Raw genomic sequence first — 14,938 nt, forward strand, 5'->3', positions numbered from 1 at the left:
CCATAAAAAAAACCCACTTGAAATACTGCACACTGCTTTTTTTGACAGTGCTTGTTTTGATTATGTTTCATTTTCCAAAACTTTTTATTTAATCTTTTATTTTGTGCCAAGATTAAATTTCTTTTCTCTCTTTCTCTCTCTTTTTTTTTTTTATCCTCACCCGATGCCCTTACCTGTAATAAAAAAAAAAACAGATTTTCTGGTTTTATCGCTGTTTACAAACATATATTTATTGTGCTGTATATAATATATAATTATTAATGTTATTACTATCATAATGCCGTTTGTTGTAAATGGTTGATTCTTATCATCCCTTTTGGTGATGGTGTGGCTGTATTACGTACCTCTTGTTGAGAGAATGTTTATTACACATGAGCTTCAGTGTAAAAATGATCCATCGACATGTCGCTTATATCTGAGAACTAGCTCAGTGAAGAGAGGGGGGAAAGCCAAATTGTTTTTTAAAAAGAAACTGTTCCTTGGCCCATGGGCTGTGCCTTAAATTCAACGCATGTCATTTACTTTTAGCCTTTTTTTTTGTTTCCTAGATTATTTTCTAGTTCTCTTTTGCTGCATTAGTGAATCTTTTGGCTCGGGTTACCCTGATCTCCTGTTGTGAATTTCGGAAACAAACAAAAAAAAGTTGCCTTTTTACTATCACAGCCAAACACATCGGGGAAAAAAACAAAACAAAACAAAACCAGAAAAAAAAAGTAAAAAAAAACAACAACATGGCACTGGAAAACATTGTCTGCAGAGATTCAGGTCAACCACAAGTCATAGATTTACTTACCTGAGTGATGTGTGGCCTATAGCCGGATGTCCAAGAGTCGTTTTTGCCGTAGACCCGGTCGCAGCAGCTGGCATCTTCTGTACGCCCTGCCACTACGCTCAAAGGTGTGACACAACCGCTCAGACGCAAACGATGCTGGGGAGCGACTTTGCCGAGTTGCTGAAGCATCGTCGTCCCTGCGTCCCTCCGGTTGTGTCACGGCTTGCAAACACTGAATGGGGTGTGACGGGGGGAGCGTCCAGTTGCTGCTGGACCGCGGCCTGCGAAGCACAGAGGCTTTGAGACACATCTGCATGTTCAGCCACTGCTGCATTAATTATGGCTGAAACACTGACGGTGTGTTGCTTATCTATGCTCGGCCCACACTTCCACTCACATTACTTGCAATATCCAAAACCACTGACATTTCTCTGCCTGGTAAGGAGAAGGGGTTTTAGTATATTTCTGTAGTGAAGGGTTGGGTTGGGTTGGGGGGGGTTGGGAGGGGTGGCATAGGGGTCTCGGGTGAGTGCATCATTGTCCCGAAACAGGGACTCTTCTTTTGACACACATACTGTAGATTCTAAACAGCCCTGGACCAATGGAAACAGTGGGTTCTTTTCTCATTATGTGTTCTATTTTTTATGGTATGAAAGGAAAAACACAAACTGTAACTTAAAAAAAGGTCTTCAGGACAATTATTTTTTGGGTTATGTCTTTAGAATGCCAACTTGTCTGGAAGTTTCACAAGACAATTAAAAATGTTATTTTAATGGATTCCTTGTTAATTGCAGTTTATTGGATAGCACTGTAGATCATACAACTTTATGTAAAAAACAAACAAAAAAAAGAATGAAAAAAAAGTTTTTATATGCAATGGATTAAATAAAAGCATGGGTTGATTCTGCCTACTCACTGGTTTCTTGATGTCATTGTTTCAGATGTTTACACAGTGTGAGATGGAGGCGCTGTGCATTTACTGATGATGGAGATCACAGCCTGAGAGATAACAAACGTCCTGCAGACACTTTGTGTGTCAGTAACTCCCCACAGACTGCTTCGGATGGAATATGTGTCTCAAACCAAAGCCAGCAGGTGTGGTGTGCAGTTTATAGAGCTCTTGCATTTATTAATAATTATACTTAAAACAAGTTAAAGAACTAAAACAAGAACAACAATTAAATTAAATGAATAAAAAATCTCAACAAATTCTCGTAAAGTTCAAAAAAGAGTAGGAAGAAGTAAACATTTATTTCTTCAATATAGGTCACATTTTCATAATAACCATAATTAATAGTAAAGTTAACTAAACTTAAACAGGGTACAAGTGCCAGAAATAAGTCCTGTGCTGTGCAACATTAATTACATAGATTTGGGGACTTTCCACCACTGCTGTCATGTTATTGAAAATTATATTATTATGCAGAAACTCTTTAAGCATTTTAATGTGGTAGTAGCTGAGAGGACGTTAGTTTTAATTATTTTATATGTACTGTTGAGTTCATAGGCATCGAGTGATCAAGTTATATAAATAAATGGAGTAAAAACTACAATATTTGCCTCTGATATGTACTGAAGTATAAACATAAAGTTGCAATAACTGTCAGTAATCAAGAAAAGTTGAGTGACTGTACTGCCCAGTACCACATTTGACCACCACAATGTTCCACACCCCCCCACCAGCGGTGACATGTTGGTGCAGGCGTAGCTCTCCAACACTAGGTGGTGCACTAGTCCCAGAAATGATCCAAGGCACCTGAGCTGCACCGATAGAAGAGACACCAGGTCTCAGTTAGAGGGCAGCAGCCACCAGATTCCCCCTCCCATCATGCTTCAGTCCAGTCAGCAGAGAGCGAGAGAAAACACAGACACCCACTGATAGAATCTGATTTATTTCCTATAATCTCAAAAACATATTATTTCTTACTTTGCTTGCACTCGGAGAAACAAATATATTCAGTTATATGTGAAGTCATACTGTTTCTAAAGATGAGATTTTGACCAGAATGACGGTTTGGGCATCTGAACTGCTGCATATAGTATCTACTCCTCTATTAAATGAATCTTGACTGGAGGATCAATAAGATAATTTCTGTCATGGCTATTTGCGTTAAATGATATCGTCACACACATACACAGATGCACACGCACAGAGCACGTGTGCACACATATGAGCAGGGTCTTTGAACCAGTTTGTGAGTTTACCTTTGTCTGGGAATTACAACAGTACGGCATGTGGTGTGGACTAAGTTATCCCCCCTGGCTATCGTTCACAATAACACTGCATTTTTGACATGATAACACAAGTTCAATCAACACCCAACAGTTAGCAGGAACAGCATATAGTACGTGAATACATTTGTACAAAAGGTATACACAAACAATACACTATATTACGTAATTTGTCTGTTCAATATGGCAGGTAGACACACACACCCACCCACACACACACACACACACACACACTAAATCACACATTCAGTGGCTGCAACCATGCGCACACTCCTTTATTCATACTGCAGATAGAGTCGTCGTACTCAGGGACGGGAGGAAACTATGTACAGGGTTTCATTCATAAAATATTGCACTTATTGGCCCATTGCATCTCACGGCGAGTGCCGCGACAATGCTCCTAAAATCTGTAACACAGAGTGACATATATACACTATCTCATTATATAAATCTACATAGATAAGTCAGGAGTGACTTCATGCAATTTTTTGGAGCTTTTATTCAACTATGCAACAAAGAACTGACGATGCTGGAGGGATTGTAAAGTTTGGCACATCATTATTTATTTTTTTTCTATAAACTGCAGAACTGAAAGGCTATCGTGATTTTTGTTTAAACATGTTTCATACTATATGGACTTAAGTTATTATCGTTAAGACCACTACAGTACTGTATATGCTGCCTATGTTAAACTACTGTATGTCTATGATGAGATTTGTCCTTCTGAAGGGATTTAACATCTTAGCACGAACATGGATTTTTAGCATGCTGACTCAAAAGTTAAACAATATGTATATATATATGGCTGTTTTATTCCATGCCAGAGCTAATCAGGTGTTTTTGTTAAATACACTGAACTGTGCCTTGTCAGTGTGAGACTTTATTTAGCGAAGTTGTTGCTTGGATGGTTTTACCTTTAGACAAAACAGAACACGTGATTGACCTTTTTTTGTTGTTGTTGGCGGCATGCTCGTCGCATCAAACTATAAAGGGTCATCTGAGAGGCTAAGCACATAGAAATAGTTGCTTTTAAGATTTAACAGGTATACTTATCAGAGAAATCACACATCTACAGACAGCAAAAAACATGGAACAGTACTCACATCAACATTATACGTACTGGATTCATTCTGAAAGTAAGCATGACGAAGGAACTTACAGAGGCCGTGTTGGAGATGCTGAAAGGCCACTTTTTTTATCCAAGGTAGATGATTTTTTTTCTTTTTCTTTTTCTTTTTTTTTTTGAGATGACTAAGTTGCACTCGTTTGCGACTTAAAACTCACACCCATGCAAACCCACGCGCACTTACTGTACAATCACACCACAGCCACACACACTCATTACATGAAAGAAAGCCGCTACATCCTATAGTGCACTAAATCATAGATTTGGCAGCTTTAGGAGACAGAATAATCCTATAAAAGGAAAATACATACCGTACAAAAAACAAGAATAAAAGAATCATTAAAGCACTCACTGACTCTATCCCTCATTTCATAATTATTCTAGGTCTTAAAGATTTTAAAGGTCTTAAGGATTAACTGTACATCATGACTATGGACTATTTCAAGCCTTATCAAATATACTTGGTTTATAACCATACTAACTAGCTAAAGAATGAGAATATGGTGTCTCTATGATATCTAGATATCCTGTAATGTTACACATTTTACAATAGCCATTTCTCTTTTTTTTCTGGTTATTTGCTCTTGATATAAGGTGATAAAGTTGAGAGATAACGACTGGATTTTGTAATTCTACCACTAAACAGGGTTTGAACTGTAGTCCAGAGAAAGCAGCACTAGAAGGAGTGATAACGCTGAGGAAGGACACAACTCTACCACCTTACGGGACCTGCGCTTCCCTCCCCTTTGCCTCCTGACATCAGTCACTAACAGTTGCATCCGGGCTGCTGGAGGGGCGGAGCGGTGTCTGTGAGTTTGGCAGTGGGAGCTCCTGTGGTGACGGCCGGATCACTGTCCAAGCTCTCGGACATCTTGTCGCAAATAAGGTCAACGAGACGTTCGAAGGTCTGCTTCACATTGATGTTGTCCTTGGCGCTGGTCTCGAAGAACTCAAAGCCTTGGGAAGAGGGAGAGCAGGTAACGTGAAGTGACAGGGCTGACCAAAGACAACGAGCAAATGATGAATATTCATGATTTCTTTTTTAAGAGAAGTTTTGACAGTCATGTTTGCCGTTCAAAGTTTAAGACCAAAGCTGCTTTTACATTTCTGATGATATCCCAAATGTAGAGCTGGTTTTCAGAAGAATAATCTCCAACATTTTGATAATCATTAAAGTAATCTTTCATACGAAACTGAAAGAAAACGCTGTTTTCAGCCTCTAAAATATGGAGATTTCCTTCTTTGCTGTGTTAAAACATATCAAACTGAATGGCTCAAAACAGGGCATCACCTTGAACTCTGAGTAACTTTGAGAAAGATGGACATTTTTATCTATATGTTCACTATTTTCTGACATCTTATAGACCAAACAATCATTCAGATCATCTAGAAAATAGATTGTTGGTTGCAGTCGTAGACAAAAGACAACACAAGTACCAGCAAGTCACAAAAGCACCATCCAATTGAAATTACATAAGGATGAATATTGGTCAAAGACTTACCCAACTGTTCCGCCAGCAGTCTGCCACTATCCACTGACACCACCCTCTCCTCTTCCATATCGCACTTATTTCCAGCCAGCACCACCTGTGCGTTATCCCACGAGTAGGTTTTTATCTGGGTTGACCTAATTAGAAAACAGTTAGATATAATTAGAAACAAATACTAAAAGAAAAACCAAACAATTAAAAAAATAAATAAATAAACGCTGTTGCTACGTTCTGGAGAAGCTTGTTGGGGTTGTTTTTGTGCCACTTTTTGTTGGACAGGAAATGAACGTGAAAGATGGCAGGAGCAAAGGACGACATGTAAAGCTGGTTCACCATTTGGACCAGTCATGAACAGTGATTGCATAACCGTGGGATTGGCATGGTTTTATATTTGAGTCACTGATGGCAGCAGTGGAAATTGGGTCAATTCAGCAAGGACTGAAAAACATGCAATCACTTTTTTCTCAGGATTTTCAAGCCATTAGATAATGATATTTGTCATACTTTCCTTTAAAACTGTAAATGATGACTATACAGAAGATGCTCGTCTTGCAAATGTGTAGTTAAGTTAGCTTGTGTTGGGCAAATTACAGGATAACTCCCCTATTTTTATACATTGGAGTGTGTTTACAGGTCCTTAAGAGTGCCACCGCATATGTGGAAAAAGTAGTATAAAGCCTTTTGTGGCTCCAGGCGATGCTACGTGTAATCTGATAGATTACCTCCAGTGATGTCACTCAGTAGCTCAGTTGCAGTGGTGGTATTTTCTGCAGAGGATCAGCCATGCTGGGGGTGTTGCTGCTGGTATTGGCTGTATAGTTGTGACACCACAACCCTACAGAGGTTCTGACAGCTTATTTGAAAGGTATATTTTACATTTCTCTGATTGAAGGAAATCTCACTTTCTGCAATATGGGACCTTTAATGTGTAAAATTAGTGGAGTTTCCCTTTAATGTTATAATGTCATGATGCTATGAGAATGATTTAATATTTCTACAATTCTTTGAAACTTGAATGGTAGAAGAAATTATACTACTTTTTTTTACTATTGCCCCATAAAGACAAATGACTACATTTAGTATGTTAAGGAAGCAAAAAGTGGGAAAGAATTGTGCCTACACCTAACAAAGACAACATTTTTGATTTTACATACTCATTATTTTCTTAATTGTTCTTAATTAATTATCTTTTTAAAACATCCATTTAAATGTTTGGAAGAAATGTTGCTGTATGCGCTGCAGCCTCATGGTCTGTCCGATTTGTAAATTGGATTTGTACTTAGCTCAGCGAGAACTGTTTGTGCTGTGAAGGAAATGATAAAATTAACTATGTGAACATTAAAGGTTAACAAATCATTTACACCATGAGCCATGGTTATAGTTCCTGCAAAACAACCATTTCAACATTTACAAGAAATGTAATGTGAGCTTACAGAGAGGTGCCCGCGCTGCGTTAACTTCAGAAAAAGCATTTCGAGAGGGATTTTAGGGAACAAATATCTCCTGTGGTGTTGCTGTATGACTAAAAGTAGGCCAGCTATCATACCACAGGCTGCAAGCAGTAGCGAGAGATGGAGCCAGTAAGAAAGAGAGGAAGAAACAACGACTCCAAAAGAGAGAGAAGGAGAGAGAACAGCATGATGTTGGCACTCCTCCTCCCTTCTGTCCAGTTCTGACTTGTTATAACAGTTCAGATGTGGGTCAGTTCGAAACCAGCTGCTGATTCACTGAGAGAAAAAACAATTTGTATCTCGTATAACAGAGCTAGATACGCAGGCAATGAAGAGTCTGCATTAATACACGGTGATTTTAAAACAATTTGGCTTCTGGAGGAGAGAGGACAGGTGATAAAGGAAAGTAAATGCTGTAATAAAATCGTTTAATTAGCGTGTTATCGTTTAAGTCTGACATTTTATTGCAGCGTTACATTATTTCCCTGTTTTGTCTCTGTCACGGGCAGGAAATGAGCACGTCACAAAGCTTAATTCAGGCACAGTTGGGGGAAAGGAGCCGTTGCCATGGCAACCCCCACTTTTTCTTTTTTTTTCCTACAACCTTGTCACAAGGAACCAGGAGAAAGAGAAAGTGGAATTAAAGCCGGTGGCAAAGGCAAGAGAGGAAAGAATAGTGGTTATATGAAGGGTGTTTAAAAAAAAAAAAAAGAAAGAAAAGAAAAGGGAGGCTCTTTCTTTGTGCACGGCTGACTGACTGATTTGTGCACAGTCTGCTAAGTAAGCTCACAGGTAACAGGGATCGTCGCTGTCAGTGACACACTTGGCTCCATTAATTAAGACACCCATCACAGACAGCGCTCAGACTGCAGTATTCCATCAAAGTGTCAGACCGGCCTTAAAAGAATAATAGGTGTGTCTGGCGCCGACCCCTCTTTAGAAGGAAGACGTGTTTCCTGCTGTATAATGATGGTAAATGTATTCCAACACAAATCAGGTTGATAATGTGAAGCATTTTAACATAACGCATCCTAATAAGGTTCTCTTTTGTTAAATGCAGCTGCTTTGGCCTGGACAGATGCTTCCTCAAGCAGCTGTCAAACGCTGCTAGCTAAGTGATGCGGGCTAAGCAGACACTGGCCTTAATAGCGACTGTCACAGTCCTACAAAGGGTGCAAGCCACATGCACGTGTCAACTGCAAAACTACGCCACCGTCTATGTCAAGTCTGTGTGAGTCATATCATCGTTTTCCTTGCAGTAGACATCACAAGACCATTTGATTCTCCCTCTCGAGAAAATGCTCATTCTGTGCACCCGTAATCTCTTTTGGGCTGGCAGAGAGAGATAACTGTGCAGGACAGCAGGGTGTAACTTAAATGGAGGATGACATTTTCTCACCACAACACCTGCAGAGAGTCGGGGTGTAAGGAGAAAGATCAGCAAAATGTAAATCAAAGCACGCAATTAGCTCCGGAGCTGAGACTCAAGGCTTTCCTGGCTCTTTGCGCTGATGATGACGCGATCACTTTTCTGGAGCAAGAATCGTAACCCAGAAACCTGGTTTCTGCAGCCAATTGAACGTCCCCTCCCGAGTCCGGTTTTAGATATGAAGAATGCATCATCATAAATCACCGACATTTGGGCCCTGGCTACTGTTCAGCCTCCAGACGCTTGCATGACTCATGAATGGACAAGAGCCTTGACCTTGACAAGTTTTCCTTGGGATCCTGACAGAGATACAAGAATACACGCTACGTAACAAGACAGCCAAATATCAGAGCGAAAGGAATATACTGTCGCTGTCAGGAGTAAACCGTTTAGCTTTGGGGATTTGTATCAGAAGGAGGAGAAAATGTGCAATGTCAAGAGTGCAGGATATCAAATTATTGCATTAAAGCCACGAAAAAGGAAGCGGTTTGTGATTTGTGGATATGGCCATACAAAAACTGAACTCACCAATCCTGCACGGCGCCGAAGGACTCCTCATTGGTGATGTCGTACATGAGGATGAAGCCCATGGCCCCGCGGTAGTAGGCTGTGGTGATGGTCCTGTAGCGCTCCTGGCCTGCTGTGTCCTACACGCAGACAACATGATTTAGCATCTCTGTTAGCCGCCTGACTGCACTGTGAGGCTCAGCCACACTGACATGACCCTGCACAGCACATGCAAGTGGGAAGTGAGCAGACAAGTGCATTATTAATATGTAGCTATTTTTACATACTTGGCTGCAATCGAGGGAGCTATATTTCAGAAGATGTACATTTACTTATGGCTGCGTTTATTTGTGTCCATGATGTCGAAACAATCATTATGCTAATCGCCTCGCTGGCTTTGCATCGATGAGGTTGCCCGAAACAGCGATTCAGTTCTGGCTGAGGCGATTGATCCTTTCCCGGCCTCAATAAAATAATTGCTCAGCTGTGCTGAACACTTGGTGGTGCGGCATTCAGAGCTCAGCTTATGGCATGCATTTTTTAGAAAAGGGAGGGATGGATGATTAAAGCCACGGGGAACTGCTTGCTGTTCATGATAAGGCTGAACAAATTGCTCACAGGCCGAGCAAGCCAGTGATTATACAGTGCTCGAGGAGCAGAACATTGTACACAGACTGCCCTGGAAACAAGTGCCCGCTGTAGCTTCTGCTACCAGATGTCAGTGAAAAGGCTAATGGATCCCCAATTCAGACAGAAGATGCGCTTGTACAGTGAGTGTTTCCACGAGGAAGAGATATGTGAGCGTTTGTGTTTGTTTGAGCTTTTTCCCTCAAACTACCCGCCCTGAAAATTGTGTAGATAAGTTACATAATAATAAATACCCAAAGACGTCCCTCATGTTTGCAATGTCTGTTTACTGCACTGTTGTTCCACCCACAACAAGTGTGTTTGCAGCCTTCTCTGAATCATGATGGAGGACTTCTGGATGCCCCACTTGGCTCTTGTTAAACAGACGCCCGACAGGCTGCACTGGATTGTATCTGCCACATTGTTTTTTTTTTTTTTTTTGCTCTCTATCAGTCTGCACATGGTTGCAACAGTGTGCCAGTTATAGCCAGAGGACAGCTCTGACCTTCACTTCACAGGGACAGAGCTCACATTCTGCCAAGCTCTCACACACACACACTAACACCACGGCTAGGACCTTTTGTCAGATATTGCATGTGAACGTGTGCATTTTTAATGTCAGCAGAGGGTGTTTGTTGTGGTAATAGCATCTTTTTATGGGCTGACATTCAGAACAAACCAACAGAAGGTGATGAACATGTTTCACTGGATGTATTTACTGTGGATACGCCAAGTCATGATAGTATGAGCTAAGTATTTACAATTATCTGCATTCTGTTTTAACTTACAGTCTGAAACGTTTCAGTATGCTATTGATTCTTGCCCGCGTGCTTGACAATGACCTTTGCATTTCCAGTCTATTTTAGTGAGCCGCTTTGCTTATTCCCCGTTAAAAAAGACAGAAAGAAAAAATGCTGATCCCTGCGAATTGGAGCTCCTTGAAAAGCTTCGCTTGTAGTCTTGCAGCTCGCCAGAAATCAATCTAAGAAGCTGACTACTTCAAGTAGAGCGGAGGCCGACACTCGCCTCAACTCTTCTTCATAAAGTGAAAATCAGGGTTTTCACGAGATTCGTCTTGGCAGCGCTCGGCGGTGTGTTTCATTCACTTCAGCCAAATACGACAACAGGGGACGACTCTGTGATGCATTCTGACACTTTTATCTCTCTGCAGATTGATGGTGTGACTACCACAACGACATTAGCCAATAGCCATCACCGTAAATGGCCACTTATGGTACTGTAAGTCTCAGCTCTCTTTGCGCCTAATTAAAACGGACAGGCCAATTATGTGGATGCAAAGACAATCCTTTTTCTCTCTGAATATGCTTGCCTTTGCTAATGATGAAAACACATTACCCCGATTAGCCAGCCATTTGACTGTTCAAATTCAGTTTTCACATCCTGCCGGCGCACTTCTTCTTTGGTTCGTTATGTGATTAGCGAAAACCAAATGTCTGGGGATGGCTAATTGCTGCAAAAGACAACTATTATGACAAGAGAGAGCAAAGCCTGTAAAGGAAACTTGGCATTTGGTGTGGTACAGAAAGGAAGGAGGAAAGAGAGAGATGGCGACGGGAAAAGAAAGTGATATAAATCTAGAGAGCGAGAAAAACTTTTACATACGTGTCTCCCCACTGTCTCAAAGGTATTCTGATCCAAACTGCTTCCACAGCTCACAGAACTCCTAATTAAAACAGCCTCAGACATCCTCCGGTTTCCCACACATTCTGAGGAAGGTGTTGCTTCTGTGTTTCTTCCCCACTGTGTGCCAAACTAACACTTACTAGTCTCCTGTCAGTGATGTTGAGACTTACATCTGTCTCCAAACCAAGACGACACAATACAACCTCTCCCGAAGCTTTCTGCAATTAATTAAGCGCGCTGCTGAAGCGCTACTTGTTTTCATCCAGGAACAAAGAACTGAACATGTTTTTTGTTGCAAATTAAGATGCTGAAATATAATCACTGACATTACATTATGGCTGATGGGATGGTGAAAAACATTGCTTCATGAGTGAAATTGTCCTTTATGTCTGAATTGATGTTGTCAAGATTATCTGTGATGACATAAAACTTTAAGTAAACCTATCTATACCTGCAAAGCTGAAAATTGGGCTGGGCGATTGAGCCTTAAAATCATATTGTGTTATCTTTAAACAAATACCTCGATATCAGTGTTGCAAATATATTGCAGAGATCACGTGGTGGCCATTTTCCTCTGACATCACTCTCAGGGTGTGAGGATTAAATGTTATACCTCTGTGTTCCACGTTGCAAGTCGTACAAATTAAGGAAATCTGAAAAATTGCTATCATTTCACCGGGATGTATTTCAAAGTAATCCAACATATCTGATAACCCATTAGCTTCCGCAGGAGAAGAACTAACAAAAGAATTCAACCATTTCCCAGCTAATTTTGACTGTTGATAGTCTTAACACACATAATAATAGGACAGGAAAAGCATAAATCATCATTCTTAAATATCAGCAGACATCTTGGACATATTCTGAGCCTGAAAATAAAAACAAACACAAATGTTCACTACAAAATGGTTGAATGCTAATGTTAGCTAATGTGTTATGTGTGATCCCAGTGTTTAATCCTCCCACCATGAGCATGATGTCAGAGGGAAAATGGCAAATATGGTCTGTGAGATATTTTATGAAATAATCGTCAATAATGTGGATATAGTGACTAAGAAGGTAAAGACGAGTATAAGATTGAGTTAAACTGTCCGGTAAGCTCAGAAGATACATAATTTTACTGTAATGCAGCCTTTAAAACCAGGGAAAAAAAACAACACTTACGTCATATAACAATTTAACAGTAATGATGTAATGTTGATATTTTGTCCAGCCCAAGCTCAAATGGTAAAGTAAGTAGTATTAGCTTACATTCTATGCTTTTACATACATGACACGATGCAAAGTACCTGGATAAAAACAGACATGTAAAGGTAAGTATGTCCCCGCCTAACAAGCAAGCATGATCTGTCCTAAGTGCTCAAACCATGACGAATGACTGCAAAGGTGATCCTGTGTGCGCAGGACGCTGCTAAGCACAGAGCTCCTGTCACGGTCCTCGAAACATATTGATCAGCAGAGAAAGACAGGGGCAGAGGTCGCGGAGGGAAAGTGGGCTCTGGGCATAGATTGACAGCCTTTCACAGACAGGAGTCACTCTGCAGGAACGCAAAGACAAGTCGAACAAGAGAGATGCGGGGGGGGGGGCAACTCTGAAGAGCCCCTTCCCCCTTAGAGCTTAGGTAGTCCTCCAGGAGCCCTTGGAGGACAACAGAAAACTGATTTCTTCCAGTGTTTCAACATGCAAATGCTCTGGAATTTAGTGAAGTAAATGGGAATGTGTGCGTGGTCGGCATGACAGACAGAACATGGAAGGAAAACCTAAATGAAGTGTGTTGTTTGTTGCTGCTTTGCACTCTATTCTCCATTTTTAGATTATATAGAAACTCTATATGGAGTCTGGCTTTGCAAGCAGAGGGATTTCTAGGCCCACTTCTACATGTTTAATGCTTGGAGCTGTTAATATTTCATACCCAGATCTGCAGTTTAATCCTCTTGTCATTCTTGTACACGGTCTTCACTTTGAAGTCGATGCCCACCGTGCTGACGAAGGCCGAGGTGAAGGCGTCGTCGGCGTAGCGGAACAGGAAAGACGTTTTGCCCACGCTGCTGTTGCCGATGATCAGCAGCTTGAACATGTAGTCAAAGTTCTGGTCCCCTCCCTCCCCCTTCCCCTTCACATCCTGAGTGGCAGCCATCTGAAATAAACAACAAAAGATTGCATGAGGCGCTTCACCTTGAATTAATGTGAGGCTTTACAGAGCCATGACGCAGAGGGAATGTGGAGCGTCTGCAACAAATAAAAAGCAGATTATTTGTTTTGAGAACTTTCTAATTAATGTCGCACAGGGTCCAGGAAGTTAAGGGATCGAAGAAAAGAGCTAATGTTGCTCACGGAGTACAGCACGAGCTTGTTGAACAGGCCACAGATCAGAGGTGACAGAAGGCTGTGTCAGGCAAACCAGCATGACCAACACAGCAAGCTGTTGTATTGATTGAGTATTAGATAAGCAGGGTTTATAATGAGCTGAGCTTCGAAAATGACTCCTCTAATGAAAGTAAAATGATTATTATTGATATTAAACACAAATATAAATTATATTACATATTATATTACAGTAGTTTTCTGTGTTGGGGCAAAATACTGCTTTAAATTCTTTAAAAAAAAAAAAAAAAAAAAAACGTAACTATTTTATGTCATACTTTACATCCACATGCTCACTTTACTAGTTCTGTGTGTGATGATTTTATTTCATATTTGAAGAAAAAAACCTGAATGCAATCTAGTTAGGTCATCCTCCTTATTAAAAAACTACAGCCCACAAAAGGGGGTATGGTTGAGATGAATCTCGACCTCAACAACCTACACCGAGCATATCTTTATCTTTATCTTTTTTTTTTTTTCCTGTACAAGCCATCGACCGAAGAGGACACGAGTGCAACCAAGACGACAAGAGCACAGTCATCTCTGCCCCAAGGTGAATGTTTTGACAAAGCCACTGCGCTTTAATGCCAAACATGGACAGCCTATAGCTCTCTCTCTCTATCTCTCACTCTCTCCTTGTGGCTGCTCTATATCAAGAAAGAAAGATGCCGGACCTCCATCCTGCACATCCTGCACCGGGTTTCTGTTCGCTTCCGTGTATGAAAAAAAAAGAGGCAGAATTTGCAAGGACACCGCTTTTCGAAAAATATCAGTGCAATGTTGGCACACACACACGCGCACAAACACACACACCATGATAACAGCAGTCGAGCTAAATATGAAAGCACACGATGCTAGACGCCAGCTAAATGTTATAGACGAGCGATTGTTGGGCAGGGAGGTCATTTCATCCACAGAACTATTAATAAATGAACGGACGTTGTGTGAACAAACCTGTTTTTGAAGGCCTCGGCTCTTTATCTGTATATCTGCCCCTGTTCTGCAGAATACGGATACTATTTCTCTCTCTCTCTCTCTTTCTTGCTTTCTTTTCTTTTTTAAAATAACTGTCTCTAACGCAGGCGTCGGTTTCCTTCCCCCCTCTGTGTCTCAGTGTGCCTCTCTCTCTCTCTCTGTGGAGCGCCGACCAGTTTCAGCACCTGGGAGCTGTCCCCTTCTCCGCGTCGGATGTGGCACGCGCCCCTGAGCTGGCTCGCGTGAGATGAGCACGAGCAGGGAAAAAAAGAAAAAAGGGGAAAGAGTGTTTCGTGCGTGTCTCTGACGTCACTTAGTGC

At 41.1% G+C, this 14,938-nt stretch overlaps 1 protein-coding gene across 1 annotated transcript; it reads right to left on the minus strand.

The window, feature by feature from the left end:
- Positions 1–2,643: 2,643 nt before the first annotated feature.
- rab3c (RAB3C, member RAS oncogene family) lies at positions 2,644–14,882 on the minus strand. The gene is made up of 5 exons (XM_037099095.1): positions 14,598–14,882; positions 13,192–13,416; positions 9,029–9,147; positions 5,633–5,757; positions 2,644–5,087 (listed from the first exon to the last, which is right to left on the minus strand). The coding sequence occupies exons 2-5, from the start codon at positions 13,414–13,416 to the stop codon at positions 4,897–4,899; spliced, it is 660 nt and encodes a 219-aa protein (XP_036954990.1). The 5' UTR covers positions 14,598–14,882; the 3' UTR covers positions 2,644–4,896.
- Between the last annotated feature and the right edge of the window lie 56 nt (positions 14,883–14,938).

This window comes from Acanthopagrus latus, chromosome 5 (genome assembly GCF_904848185.1).
Source record: "Acanthopagrus latus isolate v.2019 chromosome 5, fAcaLat1.1, whole genome shotgun sequence".
Taxonomy (NCBI): domain Eukaryota; kingdom Metazoa; phylum Chordata; class Actinopteri; order Spariformes; family Sparidae; genus Acanthopagrus; species Acanthopagrus latus.

Bases quoted from the DNA above. Each gene is read 5' to 3' on its own strand.
- rab3c (XM_037099095.1), bottom strand. From the start codon at position 13,416: ATGGCTGCCACTCAGGATGTGAAGGGGAAGGGGGAGGGAGGGGACCAG. The intron at 9,148-13,191 runs GTATGAAATATT...GTCTGCGTGTAG, and splicing joins GGATTAAACTGCAGATCTGG to GACACAGCAGGCCAGGAGCG. The intron at 5,758-9,028 runs GTGAGTTCAGTT...TTTTCTAATTAG, and splicing joins TTCGGCGCCGTGCAGGATTG to GTCAACCCAGATAAAAACCT.